Source organism: Oryctolagus cuniculus, chromosome 4, assembly GCF_964237555.1.
Source record: "Oryctolagus cuniculus chromosome 4, mOryCun1.1, whole genome shotgun sequence".
NCBI classification, from domain to species: Eukaryota; Metazoa; Chordata; class Mammalia; order Lagomorpha; family Leporidae; genus Oryctolagus; species Oryctolagus cuniculus.
The window spans coordinates 95,982,376-96,008,621 of NC_091435.1; the positions used below are offsets into that span (position 1 = coordinate 95,982,376).

The 26,246-nt window shown below is 46.3% G+C and overlaps 1 protein-coding gene across 5 annotated transcripts in view; it reads right to left on the minus strand.

Moving 5' to 3' along the window:
* The window catches only part of DGKG (diacylglycerol kinase gamma), a 210,708-nt gene that overhangs the window by 124,748 nt on the left and 59,714 nt on the right, over positions 1–26,246 (minus strand). For 4 of the 5 annotated variants that reach the window (XM_051859166.2, XM_002716461.5, XM_002716460.5 and 1 more), the window contains exons 4-8: positions 17,842–18,007; positions 17,208–17,270; positions 8,613–8,783; positions 4,916–4,965; positions 1,022–1,096 (exon numbers count right to left, since the gene is read on the minus strand). In XM_051859166.2, the coding sequence (XP_051715126.1) occupies positions 1,022–1,096; positions 4,916–4,965; positions 8,613–8,783; positions 17,208–17,270; positions 17,842–18,007 (525 nt within the window). The remainder of the gene's footprint in view (positions 1–1,021; positions 1,097–4,915; positions 4,966–8,612; positions 8,784–17,207; positions 17,271–17,841; positions 18,008–26,246) is intronic. The other variant, XM_051859167.2, reaches the window with a different exon arrangement.

The following is a 26,246-nucleotide window of genomic DNA, read 5'->3' on the forward strand; positions in this document are numbered from 1 at the left end:
ATGGAGACAATATTGCAACCCTGTGGTTGAGGATGGAAGAAAATGTATACAGGTTGAGTATTACTGATCCAAAAGTTTGAAATCAGAGATACTACAAAACCTGAAATTTTTTGAGTGCCAATGGGATATGCACACAAAATTTCAGTTTTTTCGGATTTAGGATTTTCAGATTAAAGATGCCTGAACAGTAAAGCCTATGCAGAGCCGGCGCCGTGGCTCAATAGGCTAATCCTCCGCCTTGCGGCGCCGGCACACCGGGTTCTAGTCCCGGTCAGGGCGCCGGATTCTGTCCCGGTTGCCCCTCTTCCAGGCCAGCTCTCTGCTATGGCCAGGGAGTGCAGTGGAGGATGGCCCAGGTGCTTGGGCCCTGCACCCCATGGGAGACCAGGAAAAGCACCTGGATCCTGGCTCCTGCCATCGGATCAGCGCGGTGCGCCGGCTGCAGCGGCGGCCATTGGAGGGTGAACCAACGGCAAAGGAAGACCTTTCTCTCTCTGTCTCTCTCTCTCACTGTCCACTCTGCCTGTCAAAAATAAAATAAAAAAAAAAAAAATTAAAAAAAAAAAAAAAGCCTATGCAAACATTTCAAAATCTGAAAAACTCCAAAATATGAGATACTTCTAAAGGATTTCAGGTAAGGGCTATTCAACGTGTAAGAAGCTCCTAATATAATACCTGATGCATAGGAGCCCATAGAAGTCATTACTATTATTAATAATACTATCTGGTGACTGAGAGAATGTCTAAAATTCTTTCTACCTCTCAATGCTTTGATCTATGAGTTCCTGTGATAAAAATTTTTGCTCTGGAAAGGTTAGGAGAATTAGTGCTTCAGATGTGTCCACACTTTTTTTCTGCTGCCTTACAACTTTCTTATCAGAGAAGTGGGAGGTCAGGGTATAGGACTCCAAAGAAGCTGCCTACAGGAAAGTGTCTGGGAACACCTGCACAGTCAGCATTTGCATCCAAGTCTCCTCTTGGAAACTCACTGTGGAGTCACCCCATTCTTCCAGATACTCACAGGTCTTAGCTCTGTAGGATCCCATTCCAGGTACTGAGCAATATGTAGCATTTGGTTGACAATGCAATCCATCTCCTGGAAAATAGCAAGGGAAGAGAGTATCAAAGGGCCATAATCAAAGATGTGGTCTCAAGAGCACAACTCAAACTCAAACCCCTGGGAAGACAGGCAGGGCAGAGCATAAGAAGCAGGTGCAATTCATGGGTATTTCATGAAGAGCTAACCATTTGTTCCTTGACTGCAGAACTCAGTGGTCAGTAGAGGCTCACAAGAGGCCTGGACCATGGATAAGCCAAAGGCATGTGGCGACCTTACCAGGCACTGACCTCCTCCTGGCCCCATGTGGCCTCATTTTCTTTATCCACCTCGTCTTCATTCCCCTATTTTTGTTCTTTGATTTGAAAAGCATAGAATGCACTCCTCTTTTCTCCTGTGTTGTGATCACAACTCCCACAAAGGCCTACAAACCAAGGCAGGACTCTCTTCCTCCTTCTTATGGCTCCTCATCCTCATAGCCTTAGCAACTCGGGACCTACCTATCCCCTCCCCACATTCTCCAGAGATCAGCTTCCCTTGGATGGAGAGTTCCTGTGATGGTCCTATCTCCAGTGCTATGATTTAGAGTCCTTTTGACATCTCCTTTGTTTCCTTTGAACCATAGTTCAGCCAGGAGTCTGGACTCCTTCTGGATATGTTTGGCTGATGATCATTCTTTTGGTAACAAGACCAGGTTCCATCCAAAACCTCAGAGTTGCTGGGAGCTAATGAGTTCAGAGCCCTGGCAGTCACAGGGTTAAAACACATCCAACTAAGGAGGTATTTGGTGTCAATGTTAGCATCTGTTGGGCACTACCTAAGATGTTCATGTTAAGATTGTTTAGGGGGGACGTGTAGTCTCCCTATTGACTGGAAAGTTTTGTCTTGGAGCCAGCATTGTGGTGCAGCAGGTTAAACTACTGTTTGCAGCACTGGCATCCCATGTGGGTGCTGGTTCAATTTCCAGCTGCTCCACTTCCAATCCAGCTTCCGGATAATGTGCCTGGGCAAGCAGTGAAAGATGTCCTGTGTGCTTGGGCCCCTGCACCTGCGTGGGAGACCTGGAAGAAGCTTCTGGCTCCTGGCTTTTTCCAATCCAGTTTCCCGCTAATTGCACTCTGGAAGTCAACAGGTATCACAGCTCAAGTCCTTGGGATTCTGTCACCTATGTGATGTATCTGGGTCATGCCTCACAAGACAGCCCTCTCAGGAGGGTCTTCATAAAAGCTGAGCTATGGCCCAGTCTTGGCTGTTGCAGCCATTTGGGAAGTGAACCAGCAGATAGAAGATCTCTCTCTATCTCTCTTTCTTTCTCTCTCTCTCTCTAGCTCTTTCAAATAAATAAGTTAATAAACAAACAAATAGCTCTTAAAAAAGTTTTATCTCCACCAGAGAGAGTGCTGGGTCAAAATAAGCTAAAACCAAACAGAGATTTAAAAATTTGTATTTCATTTAAATTACAAAATAATTTATTGCAGAACTACAGGACGAAGCAGTAGAAGAAGGCAAGAAAGTGGGTAGAAAAGTGGGGACAGGGCTTGGCAGAAGTTCTAATGGGAATGAGCTTGTGGGTCTAGCTAGGCCCATGATTCAATGATAAAATGTGATCCAGGAGCTGAGAATAAGGCTCAGTGATGGGCTACATAAACAGGAGAGTGGGCAGACTTCAGGAAGAACTGGTTCCCACTGTCTACACTGCTCAGGCCACATCTGGATACTGAAAAAGGTCACAGTGGGTGGATTCTGTTCCGTCATATCTTAAGAATAACACTGACAACAAACCAGAGCTTGACCAGGATGGACCTCTAAGCCTATGAAAAATAGGCTAAAAAACTCGGCAATTTTAGCTTGGAGAGAATTTTACGGAATGTATGATGGCACGCACAAATACCTGCAGGCCTGCTGTGTAGAGTAGGCATTTCACTTGTTCTGGTAGCAGAAGGAAGCCAGAGGATTGGAGGGAGCAGAGGACTTGAGAGTTTGCCTGCTTCAACCTCCTTTCTGGGAGGAGGCAAGAGTGGAAGCAGGTCTGTGTGAAAGCTGACTGCTACTGCTCTGGCACACAGAGGTGGCTTTTGTAGAGAGAGGAGGCCCTCTCTTACAGTCACCACTATCAGTGGAATGGCTGTGTTACGGTGGGAGTGATCTCATCACTGGGATTGTCCATGAAGAGGCTAAGAGTTCATCTGTCAGGTATTGTGGGTGGGAAACTGAATCCAGTGAGAGAGTTGCTCCAGCCACCAAGTTGCCTTAAGAACGTATCTGGAATTTAACCATTTTGTTCCACCTACAATGCTGGTACCTAGTGCAAGGTGACCTCACTTTATGTCTTGATTATTACAGTAGTCTGCTAGCTGGTCTCCTGGCTTCATCCCTACAGCCTATGCCCAGCACAGTAGCTAGAGAGATCTGTTGATACATAATCTTGTCACTACTCTGCTCAAAACCTTCACTGTTCTTTTCATTTCTCCAGGGTGAAAAAAGATAAACATTTCAATCACCTATGAGGCTGGAACTCCCTCTCAGACTCCCTCCTCTTTCCACCCCATAACTTCTCTGACCTTGCGTGCTAGTACTTCCTCACTGCTCAGTCATCCTGCTCCCATTCCTCTGGTCCCTCAGTGAATCTTCTAACATTTGTCACCCCTCAAGACCCTTGTACTTGCTGTTCCCTCTGAAGGCTTTTCTCCTAAGTCTCCCAGGACCCACTCTCTTGGGCTCTCAAAGTCTCTGTCCAGATGCCTCCTCCAAAGAGGAGGACCCAAAGGAGGCTTGCCTTGGCTACCCTAACTAAAGCTACAATGCCTTCCAACACATCCTTTCTCTCCTTGCAAGCATGTATCTCTACCTAACACACAGTTTACGATGATGGTTAGTCTCCATGCTTGGACTAGAATGAAAGCTTCATAAGGGCATGGGATTTTGTCAGCTGGCTACACTGATGTATTCCCAGTGCTTACAATAGTGCCTGACATGTGATGGACAACCCAGGAAATACGTGTTCACCAAATGCCTGGGAGTCTGTGATTCTCTGTTCCCTCAAGCGTCCCAACCTGCAGCGCTGCAGTGTGGCTGCAGGGATCCTATAAAGGCACCCTGGGTCTCCCAGGGGATTGGGAGGATTCTGGTGCTCAAAGGGAATTGTTCCTCCCTCCTTCCTCCTTCCCTTCCTTCCTCCCCTCCCTCCCTCTGTTCTGACACAGCCCCCACACACCTCAACCTCAGAACCTTCCTATTAACAGAGCCCTGTCCCTGGTGTTGCCAGTCAGGACCACAGAGCCCACGTGACTCCATTTGTCTTCTCTCTCTGCCTTTCTCCTTTTCCATCCTTCTTCTCACTCCGCAATCCTGTGATCCCTGACCTATCTCTGCCTCTTCCTGAAGGGGTGGGTGTGAGTATCAGGCTTTCCCAGAGGCAGAGGGATGGGATCATGAAGACAGAGAAAATGCCTCAGCTGGTGCCCTGGGGTAAGAGAGGAAGTCAGGGGTGATGCCCAGCACACCGGCAGTAACCTCTGCACCTCTGGCCGTCTTGCCCTGGTCTTATTGCTGCTCCCCCTCCCTGCTTGGTCCCTGGGCTCTGGCAGGAAATTGCAGGGGGAGGGGAGAAGTTAAACTAGACAAGATACTAAAGCATCTCCCCATCCTAAGATTGCATGATGCAGGGCTTCTTGGATGCAAAGGTGAAGTACTGTTCACCTTCTGCAAGGATGGCTCTTTGGAAATAGGAGGGGAAGGGTTCTACTCAGACCCCTGCAGTCCTTACTGAGACATTCCTGTCCCCACAAAGATGAAACTGCTCCTCCCTCCCCCAGCCTTTTTCAGCGCACGGAGGGAATATCTGGAGTGAGAGCTTACCGCTTGGTCCAGGAGACCATTCTCATCTGAATCGTAGAGACGAAACATGACTGCAAGAAACACAGAGAGCCAGGCTTGAGGTGTCTTCCAGGAACCTAGGATGAGCTGGAGTTTTGAAGCTGCCATGCTTTTTGATGAGTTCTGGCCATCACTGGGAGGAAAGGTGCTGTAGCCAGCTCACCCATGCTGCAAGCTGCAGGGCCTAACTTCCTCAGAAACAGAGGTTGGAACAAGGGAGGAGAATCAAGCTGCCTGGCTTCCGGACCCACCTCGGCAATAACTGCAGCTGATGAGACCCACGTCGCCCGTATGATTCCTGGAGAGCAGGCACAACTCCTTAGCATCACTGAAACACAACTCAAGGCAAGCCCCCAGCTGGGGCCGGGGCAGAGGCACAGAGTTACAGATGAGCCTTTGCTCCCATAGCACACAGAAAGGGTGTAGAGTCAGACAGGTTCAAATCCCAGCCTCGTCACACCACTCCATGCTAACAATTTCTTTCTCCTAGGGCTCTTGTGTACCTGATATGCCAATCAACTGTGCTTGCAATGGGGAAAGCAACCAACAGATTTCAGTTATTTTTATTTTCATTTTTTAACTAATATTTAGCTATAGCATTTAGAGTTGCAAAGTGCTGTCCTGTGCACTTTATCATCACCACCTGATCCTCAGTAATGCTAGGAGGTAGTTACCACACAGGAGCACATATATCTTTCTTCTAAAAGGTCAGCATGCTACTGAGGGAGACCCTCAGTCAGGCTCCAGCGCAGGGAGGTGAGTAGGATAAGGAAGAGCTGGAAGAGAAATTTGGACAAAGGACTAAATGGTCATCTCTGGGACCTGGAAATCTGTATTCCATTCCACCGAAGTGTAGAGCTCCTGTGATCTCAGAAGGAATCAGGGTAGGAAGTGGAGCCAGACACGTCCTCATCTACTGTCCACTCTAGAATACTCCACCGTGCCTGGGTTCTCCCTGGAGCGCCCCCGGCTGGTCCTTCCCTGATGCAGCCCCTCTGGGCCTCAGGACGAGCCCACCTGGTCACACACATTCCTGCTAAGGACACCTTGGCTCTTAGATTCCTTCCAGATGTCTCCATGTTGCTGTACTCTGTATTTTTTCAGTGATGCGACCTCACTGAGCGTGCAGCTTCTGTTCTTTATGAAAAGGTTTATGGGCTCCCTTCCGATTCTTTGCGACTCCTCAGAATGTCCCTGTCAGAGGCACGAAGCATATGCTGCTGACTTGCTGAGCAGATGGTTGAATGATACAAAGCACAGAGCGTCCTGCTAGATTGTTCAGGAACTCTGGGCCTAGATGGTCTTTACCAACTGACCTCTCTCTGGTCCTACTGTGCAGAACAATGGAGCTCGAGAGCTGAGTGGGCACCTATTTTTCTTTTTTTAAGCACTGTGGTCTTAGGCAAGTCTGTTAACCTTCCTGTGTGTTCTTACATGTAAAATGAGAATAATCAAATCATCCTTTTAGGGCTGTTGTGGGGTTAAAGTGAGACAATGCATTTAAAATGTTTAGCAAATGGAAGGTGTTCAGTAATGAGAGTTACTGTGATTGCATTAGCTATAGGAGAGATTTCAGGCTATAATTTGCAAAAAAAAAAAAAAAGTGAAGAAGGAAAAGCTTAACTTACTTTCAGTCATGACAATTAGAGAATGTGAACTGATGCAGTTTAATAAAAAACCCAAATGAAAACTCTACAGGACAATGACCAAGTTTCTGCAATGAAAGAGTTCAAGGAAAAAAGTTAGTGAAAGAGAAGAAAACAAAGGATTAAAAGGAACTGAAGACAGGGGTGGTGCTGTGGCAGAGAAGGTTAAACCTCCACCTGCAGTGCTGGCATCCCATATGGGCGCTGGTTCGAGTCTGGGCTGCTCCACTTCCTATCCAGCTCTCTGCTATGGCCTGGGAAAGCAGCAGAAAATGGCCCAAATCCTTGGGCCCCTGCACCCACGTGGGAGACCTGGAAGAAGCTCTTGGCTTGGCCTGACCCAGCCCTGGTCATTGTAGTCATTTGGGGAATGAAGCAGCAGATGGAAGATATCTCTCTCTCTCTTCTTCTCTCTCTGTATCTCTGCCTTTCAAATAAATAAATCTTTTTTAAAAAAGGAACAAAAGAGATGGGATCACCAATGGCAATACATGGACTTTATTTGGATCCTGATCCAAACACGCAATGCACAGTATATAATTGGAAAATTGTGAATACTGACTGGATATTTAGTAATGCTAAAGAATTATTTTCTTCTATTTCCCTCTGTCTCTTTCTCTCTGTCTGTAACTCTGACTTTCAAATAAATAAATAAATCTTTTTTTAAAAAGGATTATTTTCTTTAGTTGGGATAATAGTGTTGTGGTTATATTTATGAAAAGGAGTGTGACCCTAGGGCCACATACTTAAATCTTTACAAATGAAATTATATGATGCCTGGAATTTGCTTCAAAATAATCTGAGTCAGAGGGAATGGGTGACATGTGTGAAGTAACCAAGATAGACCACAAGTTGAAGCTGTGGGACAGGCACGTGGAAGTTATTTACCTTAAATATTTTCCATTTTAAGAAGTTCTAAAGTTTCTTATTGCCACTCCAAGACTCAGTCTGAGAGTCACACCACGAAGACCCTGCCAACATTCTCTTTGGTAGTTATTTTTTTTCCAAAGAAACCTTTTATTTAAGGAATACAAACTTCATGCATTTCATAAGTACAACCTTAGGAATATATTGATTCTTTGGTAGTTATTAATAAATATAATGCCTAAGACCCCAAATGCAGCTGAATGTTAGAAATAATTTGACATTTCACATTCAACATTATCCAGAAGAAAAACGAAATCTGCTACATTTGCTACCAAATTAGCACTTAGGACCTGCGATTGTTAGCGCCTTGAACCAACGGGGGAGATCTGAGCTCAACACACGAGCAGACTGTTTCATTTTGTTTTTGGCGCGCGTTCACCGTTGGCAGACTCCCCTCGCTAACATCTACCAGTCTCCCTGTTCACTGGAATTCTGACGTATGTCTTTTCTTTACTGTCTACTTGAGTTCCCAAGAGAAGCAAAGACAGTATGGATTTCTCAGTGAGGTCCCATCACCTCCTGGCTAACAAAGTCTTCCTGCAGGCTCACCTAGGCCAGCCGGCGAAACCATTCCTGGTCTGAGCGCTCGGCCAGGCTGCAGGCTGTGCCAGCCACGCTGGACTTTTCTTTTTGCCACTGCTCCTACTTCCTCCCGAAGGCGTGTATTTGAAATCAACTTTAGTTGCACCATGAAACCAATTCCCTCTTTTCAGGAACTAGTCTTTTTTTCTCTAGAGGCCATAAGAGCTTGAGGTGATAGGTGAATAGAGAAATGGAAATAAGCCTTAACAAGATAGAGGTTGATTACAGCTCAAGGGAAAAAAAAAAAAAAGAATTCCTCATAGTTAAAGAGTTGCTTGGGCATGGAATAGGGGAAGACAATGTTGATTATCTTTTCTGGAAAGATCCACTAAGGGGGGGCAGCAGTTTTTGGATAGCAGGATTTGCCAGCAAAACAAGGGAGCCTCGACCCCTTGATGGGACCATCTTCCCCTCCCATATTGCGGTTCTGAATGCCAAGGTCTCCACTGATTTAGGATTGATGGACAAGACCCAGATATTCCTCTAGGAAAAAGTGGAGGCCCCTTGGCCGGGCAAGCACTTACACTCCAGTTTATCCTGAGGTCTTCCTGTCTCCAGCAGGGACAGGTAACACACAACGTCTTTCAGGTACACGGTGGACAGTTCTGAGCCTGAAGACTGATCAGCAGGGGCTCCCAGGGAGGTCACAGACACCTGGTCTTTAGCTGATGCTTGCTTCTCGGCCATCTTTGATTCTGTGACAGGCAAAAGGAAAGCATCCAAAGACACTTAGTGTTTAGTAACTATTGATCCCTCTTTGTTGCCCCATTCTACTCACAATGGCAGGAAAGATTTTATATAGGTTTCTTCAAAAGCTTTGGTTACCTAGATGTGACCACATCAGTGGCCCTAGAAATTCAGATGGTGGAGTTCATATTTTCTGAATGGACTCCATTCTAGAGTCCATTAGCTCATAGAAGATTCATCTGTATGCTGTGACTTTTTGGAAAAGAAACTTAGATAACAATAACCATAATTGTCATTCAGCCCACTATTTTGGGAATGCATCTAAATTTCAGAAGTAATTTGGGATGAAATTTCAAAATGGTAAGTGACCCATAGTCATTTGCCAATATATCCTCTAAAAATTTCCTTCTCAAATACATTTAAAGGCAAAGAGAATAATATTTGGAAAAGAAAATTTGGATGAACATTCAGCTGATTTCTAGAAACTAAGAACTGTGACCACATGCATTATGTGGACACTCTTTATACAAAGAGACAGGCAATGGGAGTAAATATATCAATTTAGCAGAGTTATCCTGGATGAAAACCTGCCAGGTTCTGGGGGTTAGGCTGAGACGGAAGGAAATTAGACATTACGGACAGTAGGGGAGGTTGAAAGTCACTGATGCACGGTATTTGTTATACCGTGAAGGGATTTAGATGGAGCATATGAAATGGTCTCAGAAGACCAGATCTTTTAAAGTAATTTCCTACTGGAAAAGCCCATCAGCAGCTTGTAAGAAGATATAACCGCTTTTAAACAAGAGCAGAGGGGCTGGCGTTGTAGTGTAGTGGATTAAGCCACCACCTGAGATGCCAGAATCCCATATGGGCACTGGTTTGAGTCCTGGCTGCTCCACTTTCCAATCCAGCTCTCTGCTAATGCATCTGGAAAAGCAGCACAAGATGACCCAAGTACTTGGGCCCCTACCACCCACATGGGAACTCCAGTTGGCTTCAGTGTGTCTCAGCCGTGGCTGTTGAGGCCATTTAGGGAGTGAACCAGAGGATGGAAGATTGTTCTGTCTGTCTGTCTCTCTCTTTCTCTGTCTCTGCAACTCTACCTTTGAAAGAAATAAATAAAATCTGGGCCGGCGCCGCGGCTCACTAGGCTAATCCTTCGCCTTGCGGCGCCAGCACACCGGGTTCTAGTCTCGGTTGGGGCGCCAGATTCTGTCCCGGTTGCCCCTCTTCCAGGCCAGCTCTCTGCTGTGGCCAGGGAGTGCAGTGGAGGATGGCCCAAGTACTTGTGCCCTGCACCCCATGGGAGACCAGGATAAGTACCTGGCTCCTGCCATCGCATCAGCGTGGTGCGCCGGCTGCAGTGCACTGGCCGCGGCGGCCATTGGAGGGTGAACCAACGGCAAAGGAAGACCTTTCTCTCTCTCTCTCTCACTGTCCACTCTGCCTGTCAAAATAAATAAATAAATAAATAAATAAAATCTTAAAAAAAAAAACACAAGAGTAGACAGCATCAGAGGTGTGCAAGCAGAGAAGAAAATACAATAGGATGAGATAAAAACAAAGATGGGGCGGGCACTGGCATAGCAGTTAAGATGCTGTTTGGGATGCCTGCATCCCATGTGGGAGTGCCTGGGTTCAAGTTCCAGCTCTGCTCCTAATGCCAGTTTCTGCTAATGTGCACCATAGGAGATAGCAGGTGACAGTTCAAGTAGTTGGGTCCCTGTCACCCATGTGGGAAACCTGGATGGAGTTCTTGGCTCCTGGCTTTGGCCTGGCCTAATCCAACTGTTGCAGGTATTTGGGAGTGAACCAGTGGATGGGAGATGTTTCTCTGTCTATCTCTTTCTGATTCTGAAATAAACATGATAAATAAATAAAAATGAAAAAAAAAGATAGTGAGGTGGGAAGGATTATAATGAAGTGACATATGCAATAGAAGTATTAAAATCATCACTGGAGGAAAGCTAGGGAAAAACATAACAACACAGAAGACAAATGAGAGGTCATTTACCCTGGGTAGTCCACACTACCCCAAGTTATTGTTACATTTCAGATAATTTATCAATTGAAATATCATCAACAATTTCCACTTTGACTAAAATAGAGACCAGCTTTATACTCCCATTTGAAACAACAACAACAACAACAAAACACTGGACAAAAGGTATGAAACAATGGTTCACTGGAACTTGAATATCAGGCAGCACTAAACAGTTATCTCTGAAAAGATGGGAAAGAACCCCTGTAATTGCCACACTTCATTGTTTGGAAAGAGTTTGAGGGGGAACCCAGGCAGATTGTAGCAGTCCCTCTAATGTTTGGAGAGGCCAAGGTGGCTGGAGTTCATGGAGCAGAGCTCTGGGGAGAAGGGAGCTGCCAAAGAGAGAGAGAAGTCTGGAGATCATTAGGTGTCCCTTTTGGGTAATCAGCAGAGAGTTCTCTTCAATTATTCATCTGAGTAGTGATTAGCACTACTTAAGAAACTATGCAAGGCTAGGGAAAGAGCCAGAATTAGAGGGAAAAGCCCTGGTATGCAAAGAGAACAAGGAATAATTCTTATTCCCACCAAACAGGGTAGAAAAATCTCCACTATTCACACATCATTGGTAGAATGCTCAGAAGAGATTTGCTTCAGTAAGGAGGCCCCAGAGTAAATGTCTTTTCAGTCCTGCCTGATGAGGCCTGAAAGGAAGGCCCAGAATGGTAGACCAAGTATCTGTACTCCAACACAAAGCGCAAGAATATTTGTTGGAATGCAAAAATACCCAGTATGCAACACTTAAGGAAGATATATTTGAATTCTACACAAATTCTTCCAGAAAATTTAAGCAGAGAGAATCCTATGCGACCCATTTTATGAGACTAGCACTACTCTAAAGCCAAAATCAGAAAAAAAACATTGTAAGAAAAGAACATGCATATCAGTGACTTCCATGAACACAGATGTGAAAGTTCCAAACAAAATTTTACCAAACTGAACCCAAAACACACAAAAGAAATTAAATAAAACATAAATGAATCCTTGTGTTCAAGGATCAGAGACTCAGTATGTTAAGGTATTAGTTCTTTGTGATATTGAGATAGGCAAAGATTTCTAAGGCATGATGCCAAAAGCGCAGCCCATAAGAGAAAAAAAAAGTTGAATTAGATTCATAACAATTTTGCTCTTCAAAAGACATTGTTAGAGAATGAGGAGACAAGTCACAAACAAGAAAATATTTTAATTGGCTAGATTTGATCAAGGACTTGTATCCATAATATATAAATAATTCTCCATTCAACAAGAAAGCAAAACAATGTAATTTTAAAATGGGCAATGGAGGCCGGCGCCGCGGCTCACTAGGCTAATCCTCCGCCTAGCGGCGCCGGCACACCGGGTTCTAGTCCCGGTCGGGGCGCCGGATTCTGTCCCGGTTGCCCCTCTTCCAGGCCAGCCCTCTGCTGTGGCCAGGGAGTGCAGTGGAGGATGGCCCAGGTGCTTGGGCCCTGCACCCCATGGGAGACCAGGAAAAGCACCTGGCTCCTGGCTCCTGCCATCAGATCAGCGCGGTGCGCCGGCCGCAGCGCGCCGGCCGCGGCGGCCATTGGAGGGTGAACCAACGGCAAAGGAAGACCTTTCTCTCTGTCTCTCTCTCTCACTGTCCACTCTGCCTGTCAAAAAAAAAAAAAAAAAAAAATAAATAAATAAATAAATAAAATGGGCAATGGAGTTGAACAGTTTACTAAAGAAGATATTGTATACATATGTCAATCATGCACATGAAAAGATACTCAGCATCATTAGTTACTAGGAAAACACAAACTAAAACCACAATGTAATACTGCTACACACCTATTTAATGGGTATATAATAAAGACTATCTTACTGAGGATCGATAAGCGTATGAGAGCCACAGGAACTCTCACACAGGTGTGTATCTGGTTCAACCACTATGGAAGGGTTTGGCTCTTACAAACATGTACCTACCATACTTTACCCAGTCTTTCCACTTCTAGGTATTCATCCAAGAGAAATGAAAAAAAGTTTCACACAAAACTTGTATAAGAATATTTCTAACAACTTTATTTGCAATAAGCCAAAACTGGAAAGAACCCAAATGTCCATCAGTGAATAAACACAAGTTGAATGGAGGAACATACTATCGAATATCTATGTATTAGAATGCTAATCAGTCATTAAAGCCATGAGCTACACGTGCATTCATGTGCCCATATATGTAAACACACAACATTAATAAATCTCACAATTATGCTAAGTGAAAGAAACCAGACCCAAAAGGGAACATACTGCCTGGTTGTATTTATATAAAATCTAGAAATACAATATAATATAAAGTGACAGAAAGCAGAACAGTGGTTGGATGGGAATGGGAATGAGGGAGGGTGGAGGAAGGGATTACAAAGACAATATTTGGAGATGATGGCTGCGTTCACTGTACTGATGTGGTACTGGCTTTACAGATGTACACAGATGTCAAAATCACCAACTGTGTACTTGAAACACGTGCAATTTATCTTCTTCCAATGACACCTCAAGAAACCTATTTTTAAGACATCAGCACAGCCTTTGCTGAAGATCTTTGATTTACTAGAGCTGTGGTTGGATCTTGAGCCACTATTCTAGTTTTCATGGAGGTTTAATGTTCACTCCTGTCTTGGGGGTGCTGAGCTCTGGGAGGACACAGTGGCATTGGCCCATCTCATCAATGTCATTCCTCCTGCTGCTGTTTTGCATGGAACACGCCTATCTATAGCGACATGAGAACACCATCCAGTCCCACCAGTGGAAGCTCACTAATGTGCTCTTACAGACCACAGAGGTTGATCTCTGATGCCAACCACAAACCCTCTCACATGGGAGTTCTTGGGCACACCTGACTTCTTCCACCTCACCCCTTGCCTGATCTCTGCATTACTTGTTGGGTTCTAGCTGTGCAGTGTGGCACAGTGGAAAGAGCACTGGGATTCTAGCATGGGGTTTGAGTTAAATGATGTATGATTTTGCATAAGCGATCTTACTCTCCCACACTCAGCCTCAGTTTTCTGACTTGTTAAAAATGGGGGTCACAGAGTGGGCATTTACCCTAGTGGTCACCATGCCTATGTTCCTGGAGCGCCCAGGTTTGATAACTCAGCTCTGGCTCCTGACTCCAGCTTCCTGCTAACGCAGACTCTGGAAGACTGTGGTGATGGCTCAGGTAGTTGGGTCCCTGCAACCCACATAGGAGACTTGGATTGAATTAGCAGTCTAGGCCCAGGGCAGCCGGTTACAGGAATTTGAGGAGTGAATCAGTAGATGAGAGCTCTCTCTAGCTCTCTCTCTCTCTCTCTCATCTATGTCCTCAAATAAATGAGTTAATTTAGAAATGTTTACATGAGGGGATTGCATTGAAGCGGATATTAATCCAAAATCTTGAAATACAGAAATGTTTGTGAATATAATGTGTAGTGGAAAAACAAAGTTGTATCCAAATTCCGTAGCAAATTACACAAAAAATATACAATGACACACACACAATTGGATTGGCAGCATTCTGGGTGATTTTGTTGTTTCTTTTCATTTAAGAATTAATTTTTTAGAGCTCACAGCAAAATTAGAGAAAGGTGCAGAGATTTCATGCATACCTCCTGCTCCTACACACTTGTCCTGACAGTGACAGAGTGCTGGCGGCTCTGAGCTCATCTCTGGGCCCTGCGAAGACCCCACTCCACTGTTTTATGGACACAAGCCTGTAGCCATCTGGCTCTGGGAATGAAAACACTGAAGTGGGTTATGATAGATCTGAGCCTGGAGACTCATCTGATAGGCCTAGACCATTCATATCAAATAAGTCTAAACTCTCCCTCTGGCTTCTACTTAGGCAACAGGAAAAGGGTGAAGTTTTCAGCAGATGGTCTGGTCTTAGGTGACTCCAGGACTTGGCAGTTCCCTGCTAGCAGAGGCTCTCTCCGTGATGTCTGCCTGGCCCTGTATTCTTGCTGCTGGTGAAGAGCGACATCTAATTAAGACATCCATGTAAGGGTGTAGCAGGAAAGGATTTTCTCCTTCAAATCTTAAGACTCAAAAGAAGATTAAATAATATATACTATATACCTTCCTGTGCCAGGAGTCAGATAATTGCCCTTTCACAGTTTGACAATAGGGGACTGGTTTTCCCCAGGCACAAGGAAAATGGTGCCTCATATATGATTTACATATGACTTAAAGCCATTTCACCAAGAGCCATGGACCTAGCACGGCTGGGAGGGGTCCTGCGCAGGGTGGATGAGCCCACACTTTTTTAGGGTCTTGCCCTGCTGATGTCCCAAAGGCCCTAATCAGGAGTGCACCAGTGCTTTGAATCCTTGCTTCCACAGCTCCACAAATTTGCTCAGAGTTTTCTGAGCTTATGATCCTGGGGCAACTCTCCGGTCTCAACCTGCTCTGCTTTCTATCCATAGTGAGCTCTGATCTCAGCAGTCCTTTAGCTAAATACTGAACACCATATAATCCTTCTGGTGTCTCAGTTTGCTATGGGAAAAAATTAGAGCTATACTTAAGGTCTGCTTGAAGAAACTGTCTCATCCCCGGTCCCAGGTCCCCCCTCTCCTTCAGCTGGAGTGTTTCTTATCTGTCTTGTTCTATGATTTTTTGAAAAACATAAGAAAGTTGCATCCTTTATCTCCTGGGTAGATCCCTAGCATTAGAACTTACTTTTTTTTATTAAAGATTTTTATTTATTTATTTATTTGAAAGTCAGAATAACACAGAGAAAGAAGGAGAGGGAGAGAGGGAGAGAGGGAGAGAGAGAGAGAGGTGTCTTCCATCGCTGGTTAACTCCCTAGATGGCCACAATGGCCGGAGCTGCACCGATCTGAAAACAGGAGCCAGGAGCTTCTTCTGGGTCTCCCATGCGACTGCAGGGGCCCAAGCACCTGGGCCATCCTCTACTGCTTTCCAGGTCATAGCAGAGAGCTGGAGTGGAAGTGGAGCAGCCGGGACTGGAATTGGCGCCCATATGGGATGTCTGCACTGCAAGTGTAGGCTTTACCTGCTATGCCACAGTGCCAGCCAGAATTTACTTTTGTATATCTATGAATCTGCTCAATAGTAAATAGGTCGGGGGGGGTGGTGCTGGCACTGTGGCATAGTGGGGAAAGGTGCTGCCTGCAGTGCTGATATCCTATATGGGCATCGGTTCGAGTCCCAGCTGCTCCACTTCCAATCCAGCTCTCTGCTATGGCCTGGGAAAGCAGTGGAAGATGGCCTAAGTCCTTGGGCCCTTGCACCTGGCACCTGTGTGGGAGACCTGGAGGGAGCTCCTGGCTCCTGGCTTTGGATCCACGCAGCTCCGGCCGTCATGGCCATCTGGGGAGTGAAACATCGGTTGGATGGAAGACTTCTCTCTCTCTCCCTCTGCCTCTCTGTAACTCTGCCTTTCAATAAATAAAATAAATAACTCCTTTAAAAAATAATTAAGTCTGATTCTTAGAGTCCTCGTATTCAAAACTTCCAGAGCAACTGGGAAGAAAGGGAGTCCATGAGGGATCTTCCAGGAGAAGATGCCCCTCTGACACTCTTGGAGGCTGAGGGTGCAGACTGCATTTTGCAGGCCACGATGAGTTGCTAATAGAGTGTCCTTCTGGAGGGCAGCCTGAATAATGATTGCTATTATTATTTTATTATTGAACATTCACGATGTGCCAGGCATAGTTTGAAGACTATATACATCTAACTCACTTAACCTTTTAACAGCAACTTATTGTCATCTCACTTTATAGATGGGGGAACTGTGGTACAGAGATACAGTTCAAATGAGCCCACTGTTACAGGGTCAGGGAGTGTCAGAGCTGGCAGCGAACTCCACAGTCCACATGCTTAACCAGGATTGCCGGCCCCAATTTGGATAGACAGCACCCAGGAAATTTGTATTGGCCATGAAAACAGAAGTCAAGGATGGTAACCTTTGCTCCTTTCAGTTTTCTAAGGAACTTCTAGCTTTAGGCCTGGACCCAATTTATTCAAAATGATGTATGTTTGTGTTGTTGGAAGTCAGCCAGTGCACACACACACATCTTCTCACTCTCCAGCTATCCACTGGTGGAGTCAGCTGAACCTCAATCCTCAAGCCATTCCTTTATAGCTTCTCTCTCTCTCTCTCTCTCTCTCTCTCTCTCTCCCACCCACCCACCCACACACACACACACACACACACTTTCTTCTGAGACCAGCAGGCAGGCCTGTTAGCAGGAAGCATCCAGCGAGCTGTGTCAACTCCTGGCCTGCTCTGTTCCAGGGTGAGTGAGGCAGGAACCTTTACCCATCTATAGCATCCAGGAATACTTGAGGGGTTGGGGGCCACAGAGGGTAAGAGCCGCTGCAGGGTGCGCAGTGGTCCACAGACAAGGCGGCTGGTTTGGTGTCCCCAAGGCTTACACTGCAAGCTTACCAGCATCAGAGGCACAGGCGTTGTCTGCTTGGGCAGCATTATCTACGTTCTGTATATCAGGATCTGGGGAACAAAAAGAAGATGTGACGACCTGTGCTGCCTCCCAGCTTCCCAGAGGAGCATGCAGGGGTCCTCCCCATATGCTCTGATTAACTTGGGTTGTGTCTGCGTTTGGATTACTGTCAGCTGGGTCCATGCTTACAGCTTGGGGTTGGCTGTGTGTCCCTCACGTTAGCCTGAGCTCTAGGAAGACAATGACTACACCTTCCCCACTCTCTGACACACCCAGGCTAGGCGCAGCCTGGACACACTGGCTAGAAGTGCTGCATCCATGGACTGGCAGCCTTTGCAGAAGGTTCTTGTCCCCCTCATGTCCCCGTTTCCCCAGTACTACTCTCTGACTCTCAGCAACAGAGATTAAGTCCCTCTTTTAATCCTCTTCCTGACAGATCCACCAGCCAGGGCTTCCTGCACAATGAGGAAAGGAGTCTTGATCCCATGGTCCCGATTCCTGTCCCATGGGGATGTTCTTATGCTCAGGGGACCCTCTAGGAAAGCAGCCTATGCTTGTGGCAAGGGGGTTGGAGCTGCACGGCACCAGCCATGGCAGGAAGGGGTGGTGGTGATCTGCTACCTGGGCCGTTGGGCTCACTGCTGCTAGCCCCCTCCGTTGGGTGGTCCGGGGGCTCCTGCTTGGGCTTCTGGCTGAAGGCCAGGAAGAGGTGTGTGCTCAGTGGCTGAGGAAGGTCCACCTCCAGATACGCCCTCATGAACAGCTTGAAGACATCATAGCTAATCGGCTGAGAAGGAGGCAAAAGAGAAAAGTCAGTGGAGAGAACTAAAGGGCCAAAGAGGAGGCAGAGAAGGACAAGGAGTCAGACACGGCTGGTGAGAAGACGACCAGGGAGGGAGAAGGAATTGGTGGGGGACAGGAGTGGAAAGGCCAGGGAGGTGACAGAAATGACGGGCACAGGATATAAGAAAAAGGCAACACTGGTGGCTGCAAGTTGGGGCAGGCTTTTGTCATAAGACAGGAATTGGTCTAAGTTTAGACAAAAAGGAGGGTGATGGAGAGGGGGCATGCAGAGCAGAGGTCTGTTAGTGCAGGCCCACGTGGCTCCAATGAGCAGCAGCCAGGTCAATGCCCTGGAATTGCAGCTAAGATGCGGAACGATGCAGTTGAAGGCACAATGGAATCGAGGGGTTCTTCTACACAATCATGGTTTTCCTTTTCTGCTATGAGTATTCAAGTCTCAGAAACCAGAAAGAACTGGAAGAAAAAAAGGACACGCTCCATCCTTCATCACTTCCATAATCCTGATCTTTCCTGGACTAACCTCAAGACCACAGGGGAGTGTGAGTGTGCCATGGCAGCTTCTCAAAACATGTCCTTGTGAAGGGTTTAGGCACCGGGAGAAGAACAGGAAGCCAAGGACAGACGGTAGAACCAAGAGACATGCCAAAAACCAGATCCTCACCCTGCTGTGCCCCTCCCAGTACTGCCTGGCTTCTGGTCCCAGGCTGGGAGCAGCCATGCCAGAAGGAGCTGCTGCACTCAGCAAACTCTCAACAACAACACCAGTTTGCAGTGAGTCATCGCTGGCTCGGGCTTTGGTGGCATTGGACTCCTCATCAAATCAGCAGATGCTCCTGGAGATCATGTGAGGAAGTACTACTCCCAGTTCTGCTGTGCAGGCTTTTGTGCACAATTACAGCCCTGAGAATAAAATCCCTGGTTGGGAGCCTACTTGGTGTTCTCTCCAGTATGATGGTAGCATTTAACCCCTTGTCTGTTCCGGGAGATCTGAGCATCTTCCCAGAAACTGGAGCTGGCATGCCTGGGTACAGTGAGGTTTGAGATGGAAGTCTTGGCACTAGAAGCAAGTAACACCCTCCCTGTCCCACTGGGAGCTCATGGCCATTTCTGTTCAGCCCCTGGCTAGGCTGTGCTATAGATCTCCATTGCAGAGTGCAAGAAACTTGACTCAGTTAGACAGAAGCTCCTATCACATTCAGGGAGCCCCAAGCAAGTGGAGGACTTGCCTTTCTTGTGGCAGCTCTCCTCTCTCTGTCCCTCTCTTGTTCCCGACTCTCTGTGTCTCTCTATTTCACGGTCTTACTGTCCCTGGTTTGTCCCCATAGCCTCATCACCTTCCTCACACATTCTCCTCGTTTTTTTCCCAGTACACAGGAGCAAAATCTTTCCTTCCTGCTTTTTTTTTTTTTTTTTTGACAGGCAGAGTGGACAGTGTGAGAGAGAGACAGAGAGAAACGTCTTCCTTTGCCGTTGGTTCACCCTCCAATGGCCACCTGCGGCCGGTGCACCGCGCTGATCCGATGGTAGGAGCCAGGTACTTATCCTGGTCTCCCATGGGGTGCAGGGCCCAAGCACTTGGGCCATCCTCCACTGCACTCCAGGGCCACAGCAGAGAGCTGGCCTGGAAGAGGGGCAACTGGGACAGAATCCGGCGCCCCAACCGGGACTAGAACCCGGTGTGCTGGCGCCACAAGGCGGAGGATTAGCCTAGTGAGCCGTGGCACCGGCCATAATCTTTCCTTCCTGCTTACCAGAGGTAACTTATACAGGATGACCTTTGATTCTACCCTCACTATCTCTGAGCACATGCCCCAGCATTTGCTTGTCTTCTGGAAGTGGTCAGATGTCTGCTAATAGTGGTCAGTGCCCACTATTCCAAAGACATCTCTGTCTCCTAGAAGTACTAGATGACCCTACTTCCCTTCCCATTTCTCTACAGAAGACACATTGGCTCTCTCACCTCCTTAATACCATTCAGCTTGGGTTCTAGCCCATCACCTCTGAACTGGCTCTCTTAAAGGTCACAAATTTGATGCTTTCTCATTTTTGCCCTCTCGGCAGTATTTCATTATCTCTTCTTCTTGAAGCACTCTATTTCCCATGGAGTTGTTCTATTTTTGTTCTCTTCACTCTACTTTGCTCTGTCTGAGATTTACTGATGGCATTATTCTTCATTATTGTATTTCAAGAGCCTCTTTGTGCACAGTCCTTTTACACATTTTAGTTGACAAGTACTATTTTAAACTGCAATTCTGAGTTCCAAAATGTACTGTTAATCTCTTTGGGTTTGCATCAAATTGAAAATTATGAGAACAAAATATTTCAGAAAAACAGACTTTTCTCAATGATTTAATAAAAAGAAAGTTTAGTTACACAGAATCCAGCATAATGCTGTAAAAACACTAAAGCCAAGATTATCAAATAAGATCTGTAGGAGACTCAGGAGACTTCATGGCTTGTCTCAGATTGACTACAGCTTTTTTTTTTATAGATTCAATTATTTATTTGAGAGGCAGAGTTACAGAGAGGCAGAGGCAGAGAGAGAGAGAGGTCTTCTATCCGCTGGTTCACTCCACTGATGGCCACAACAGCCAGAGCTGTGCCAATGTGAAGCCAGGAGCCAGGAGTTTCTTCTGGGTTTCCCATGCAGGTGCAGGGGCCCAAGGACTTGGGCCATCTTCTACTGCTATCCCAGGCCATAGCAGAGAGCTGGATTAGAAGTGGAGCAGCTGGGACTCAAACCAGAACCCATATGGGATACCAGCACTGCAGGCGGTGGCTTTACCTGCTATGCCACAGCGCCAGCACCTTGACTTCAGTTTTTGACCTGTTCTCTTCAGCAAATTGTGAGTGCTGGACTAGAACAGATCATCTTCTAAACTATATGTGCCTCTTCCCTAAACCAGCTCCTCTTCCTGATTCTGCAATTTCTGGTAATGCCAACAACACCATTACTCTCCCGACATTCCAGGCTCAGTTTGGAACTCTCAGTTGTCTGAGCTGTGTTCTTGTCCCTTCGTTCTGTCCTCTGTTCCCCTGCAACATCGGTCACACTGGATCTTTTCCATGCCTGCTGCCCCTGCTGCCATCATCAAAGTTCCTGGTTTCAGACCTTGGTTTCATGTGTCTCACTGCAACCACTGCAATGCCTCGCCAAGGCTTCCTTGCCCCCAGCTCTCATCTATCCTACCCAGCCTTGCCAGGATGATCTTCCCAACTCTGGTAGGAGCATTTCCCTACTCAAAAACTTCCCATGGCTTCTAATTGTCCATGAGAGAGTCAAGATCAGTTGAGATACCACTGTGCTCCTACACTAAACATTAGAAAGTATATGCAAAACAAAACAATAACTTGGGAAATGGAAATTATGGGGCCAGTGCTGTGGTGTAGTAGTAGTAGTAGTAGGGTAATCTTCCCCTGTGGTGCTGGCATCCCAGATGAGCACTGGTTCAAGTCCCAGCTGCTCCACTTCTAATTCAGCTCTCTGCTATGGCCTGGGATAGCAGTAGAAGATGGCCCAAGTCCTTGGGCCCCTGCACTCACATGGGAGACCCAGAAGAAACTCCTGGCTCCCTGCTTCAGCCTGGCCCAGCTCCAGCTGTAACAGCCATTTAGGGAGTAAACCAGTGGATGAAAGACCTCTCTGTCTCTTCCTCTTTCTGTCTGCAACTGTCTCTCAAATAAATAAATAAACCTTTAAAAAAAGAAAATGGAAATTAGATGATATAAAAAAGAACATACACAGAAGGTCCAATATGTAGTGTTCCTACAGTCCCGGGATCATCCTGCAGACCCTCTGGGACCTTTGGGACTCACAGACTCCCACAATCCCTCTCCAACCTCCATTAGTGGTCACTTCAAGCTCTAAGACCTTTCTCGTGTTTTCTCCTGTAATTCCCTTTATGCTCCTGTACACTCTCCACCTCCACGTAAACCCATGTTCTGTCCTGACTGAGCCTTGATGCATGCTACTCTATACAAAGCATCTCCTTCTCTGCCTGTTAAAATTCTGGCCACGCTTTAAGGCTCAACCCAGATGCTACCTTCTTCAGGAAACCTGACAAGACCTTTTGTTTCTGAATTTCCATAGCTGGCAGCTTGACTCCTGTCTTGTGACACTCCTATCTGCTGCTCTGTGTAATATGTGGTTGTTTGTGACATACTTCAGTTCCTCCACTAGCTCCACAGAGCTCCTAGAAGCTAATGAGATCTTATTTAATCTTTGTATCCCCTGCACCACCCATCACAGCAATCCTTGATGGGTATTTGAATGGATGATGAGTTCCTAATTGGTACACTTCAGAAGTGGCCTGGTACCTGGCTCCTGGCTCTCATCAATTATTGCAGGGTCCCTTCTCTCGCTCTCTTTCCCTCCCCCCACCCACACTCCTAAGTGCAAGCCATAGTCCTGGGATGCTAAACACCAATAGGAAACACACCAGTGAATTAGGTCTAGTCCATCCCATCAAGATACTCAGAGACTCCTCTATGTAAGAGGTAAAGGTACTGAAATATTTATAACATGGGGCCTGCAGTGGCAAATGCCAGAGGAAAAGAGTTTAATGAGAGGTTCAATATATAGAGATACAGAATGAACCGCACAGTAACAGATAACAGCTGGAGGTCAGGCACCAGGCCACTCCTGCAGTGCACAAGAACCTAGAAAATAATGATAATGGAACTCATGCCCACCTGTTCATATCTGTGTCCTGGAGAACAGGATGGCATAGAATAAACCTAGACACACAGAGCATGGGTGTCCTCATGCCACGGGGGCTCAGGAGGTCCAGGGATTTTCTGCAGCTAGCTAGCAGCACAGTAAAACCAGAGGCCGGAGCCCTGGGGTACATCAGAAGCACCCACAATGTTCAGGTCAATGGCACCCTGCTCTCCCAGCAGCTGCCACTTTCCTGTGTGAATGAGCTAGACAATAGCTGCTACTGCCCCTTGTTTCTGGGGCGTGTCCATCTTGACCCTGGCCCAGAAGTGGGTGAAATCAGATGGAAAGCTTACCAGGCATCAGGCACCTTAATCCTCAAGACAGCAGAATGAGGGGTGATTGTTCCTAACATTTTGTGGCTAGAAAAAATTCTGACCACATAAATAACTTGGTCAGGGCCATAATGGATGTGAACTCTGGTGCGTCTGAGTGCAGGTTCCCAAAACCACCTGCCACCACGCCCCACTGGGTTCTGCCCACTGTCTGGCTGTCCTCTGTGGCTCTAATCTCTGGAGCATCACTTGGTGCTGACGGAAAGGGCAAGTTCGTCATGGCCAGATGCTGCCCTGCCACTCCACGAACTTGTATTCTTGTTCCTAGCTCTCCTAGCAGTCTGCCCCTTCCTATGGCAACTCCTTTCTCTTTGAAACATTTTGGCAGCAGGAAGCCATCAAGTTCAAGACAAATTCAGTCCTTGTTGTTTCCCCAACCCTGAGCCGTGACATTACACCTACTAAAGTCAGCCGCACTGTGTGAGGGAACTTAATCAGAGCGTGGAGTGACAGAGCTCACCTGGGACACAGCAGTGCCTGGTGAACAAAGAGTGGGGGCCGGGGAGACAGAGGCGAGGGCGGCCTGCTCAGAACAGGCAGGCTGCTCGTGGCCTTCACACCCGCGGTGGCCCTGACCACATTGTTCCCTCCCACTCGGCAGCCTCAGGGCGGACAGGCTGAGCCTTTGTTCTCTTGTTTTTGGAGCTGAGGGTGGGGGTGTGGGGCAGGGAGTTCTTTCCTGGCTCTGCCATCTTCTCTGCATGGCTTCTCCTCGGGAATGTTCCGTGAAACATGCACTGGCAATCTTGCCGCTGTTCTGGCAACTTTCCTCCTACTCCATTCTCTCAGTGATTGGTGCACTTTAACCAAAGCCCCTCTTGGGTTTGCCTGGAGCTCACACACTCTGTTGATTCACTCTCAGTCTCCAGCAGAGACGGCGCTGACTCAGGCTTGTTGAAGAAATGACAACCTGAATAAGTAAGTGGCCAGCCTCTCCTGACCTGAGTCCTGCTCATCAATCACCTCCCTGTAATCAGCCCTCCTAAAAGGAGCCTGGAGCAGGAAAAAAGGAGTTAGAGGGTGGGAGTTTGGCCTGGAGTTAAGAAGACAACTGGATTTCCTTTTCAGGGTGCCTGGGTTTGAGTCCTTGCTCCAGCTTCCTGCTAACATGGACCCTGGGAGGCTGGGATAATGGTTCAAATATTTCAGTCCCTGCTACCCATGTAGGAAACTTGGATTGATTCCCTGGCTCCCAGCTTCGGACTCACTCAGCCCAAGCTGTTGCAGGCATCTGGGAGAGTAAACCAGAAGCTGAGAGACCTCTCTTTCTCTGTCTTTCTGTTTCTCTCTCTGAAATAAAAAAAAAATCATTTATTCTTTCATTCACAGACAGCAACGTCTAATTTTTTTTTTCAGTTCACAGATGAGGAAAGTGAGGCTCAAAGAGGTTAAATGTTATTCCAGACCACACTGCAGGATGATGGCAGAGGTGGAAGTTTAATCTAACCCCATGTAAGTCTAGGGTCATGGCTCTTGAACTTGACCCAGCTAGTGGGCAATAAGTGCCAAGGAGCAGGAATTATGGTTCTTTTTTATCTTTTATAGTGCCCAGTGCAGTGCCAGGACACCCAAAAAATGTTAGATAAGTTGAATTTGGAAGTAGAAGGAAGTTTTCCTTCATTTATTCATTCAACAAATACTTATTGAATGCCTGCTATGAGGCAGATAAATTTCTGGGTCATTGGAGACATTGCAGTGAACACAAATATTCTAGTGGGCAAGAGAGACAATTAATTAAGTGAATGGTGTAGCGTGGCAGTTGGTGAAAAGTACCGAGGGAAAAAGTAAAGCAGGGCAGGAGGATTGCAAGTGTCATGAAAGCAGCCTTCAAATTTTTGATCAAGAGGGTGGCAGTTGCTGAGAGGGCTACTTGAGCCTGCACTTGAAGGAGGAATGGGAATGAATCGAGGAAGATTCCAAGAAAAGACACAGCAAGTGCACTGGCATGTTCAACAGCATCAAGGAGGCCGATACAGCTGGAAAGCAAGAGTAGCAGGAGATGAGGTCAGAGGAGAGGGGGAGGCACAGATTGTAATGACCTTCAATTTGCTCTGAGTAGAGAGTAGTGACAAGGTCTGACATAAGTTTTAACAGACTGTTCAGGATGTGTATAAAGAAATAGACTTCAACCCAATTAGAAGATGCTTGAATAATCTGGGCAAAATATGATGATGATCACTATGGTCAGGATGGTAGCAGTGCAGATGGTGAGAGGTGGCTAGATTTGGCATGTAGTGTGAAGGTAGAAGTGACAAAGTTTGCTGATGAATTGAATGTGGGATGTGAGAGAAAGAGAAAAGTCAATGATGACTTGATAGTTTTAGGATGAATAATCTGAAGAATAGAATTGTCATTTACTGAAATGGAGACTACTGTTGGACACAGGTTTTATAGGGGAAGATCAAGGGCATCTGTTTGTCTCATGTTAAGTTTGCTTTTTAAATGGAAATGTCAAGTAGGGGTAGGGTAAGAGGAAAATCAGAGAGACCAAGAAAAGAAAATGAAGAAGGATTGGCATGACTGTACTCAATGCTGTTGTAAAATGGTTACTGGGTTCAGTTACATGGGGTCCTTTCCTACCTTGATTAGGGAGTTCAGTGGAGGGGGGAGGGGGTCACACAGTGATTGAAGAGCTTTGAAGAAAGCAGGAAGAAGAGAACTTGGAGGCAATGAGCATAGACAAACCTTTTGCATAGTTTTGCTATAAATGGTAGGAGATAAATGAAGTAGAAGTTGTAGGAAGAATTAGAGCCAAGAGAACATATTTTGATATAGGAGAAATAACATCATGTTTATATATTGATGTGGGAAGTCTAATTTATAGAGAGGGAAAGCTGATGTGAAAAAGACAGAGTTGGAGAAGACGAAGGGAAGGTGGGGCACGAGGATGTGTTGCTGAGGCAATGCTTGTAATATACAGAAGAAGATGGGACCAAATGCACAAGTGGACAAACCAGACTTTGAAAAAGTATGATGAGTTCATTCTTAGTTACAGGGAAAAAATGCTTGTAGTCGGTTACATGGGGTAAGCCAGTTTGTGAAAGATCTCTTCTGATTGTTGCTATTTTCTGAGTGAAGTAAAAAACACGGTTTCTAAGTAAGAAGGGGAGAGTGAGTGAGAGAGTCGAGTGGAGGAGAAAGTATGACATCATCTTATAGGACAGTGGGAA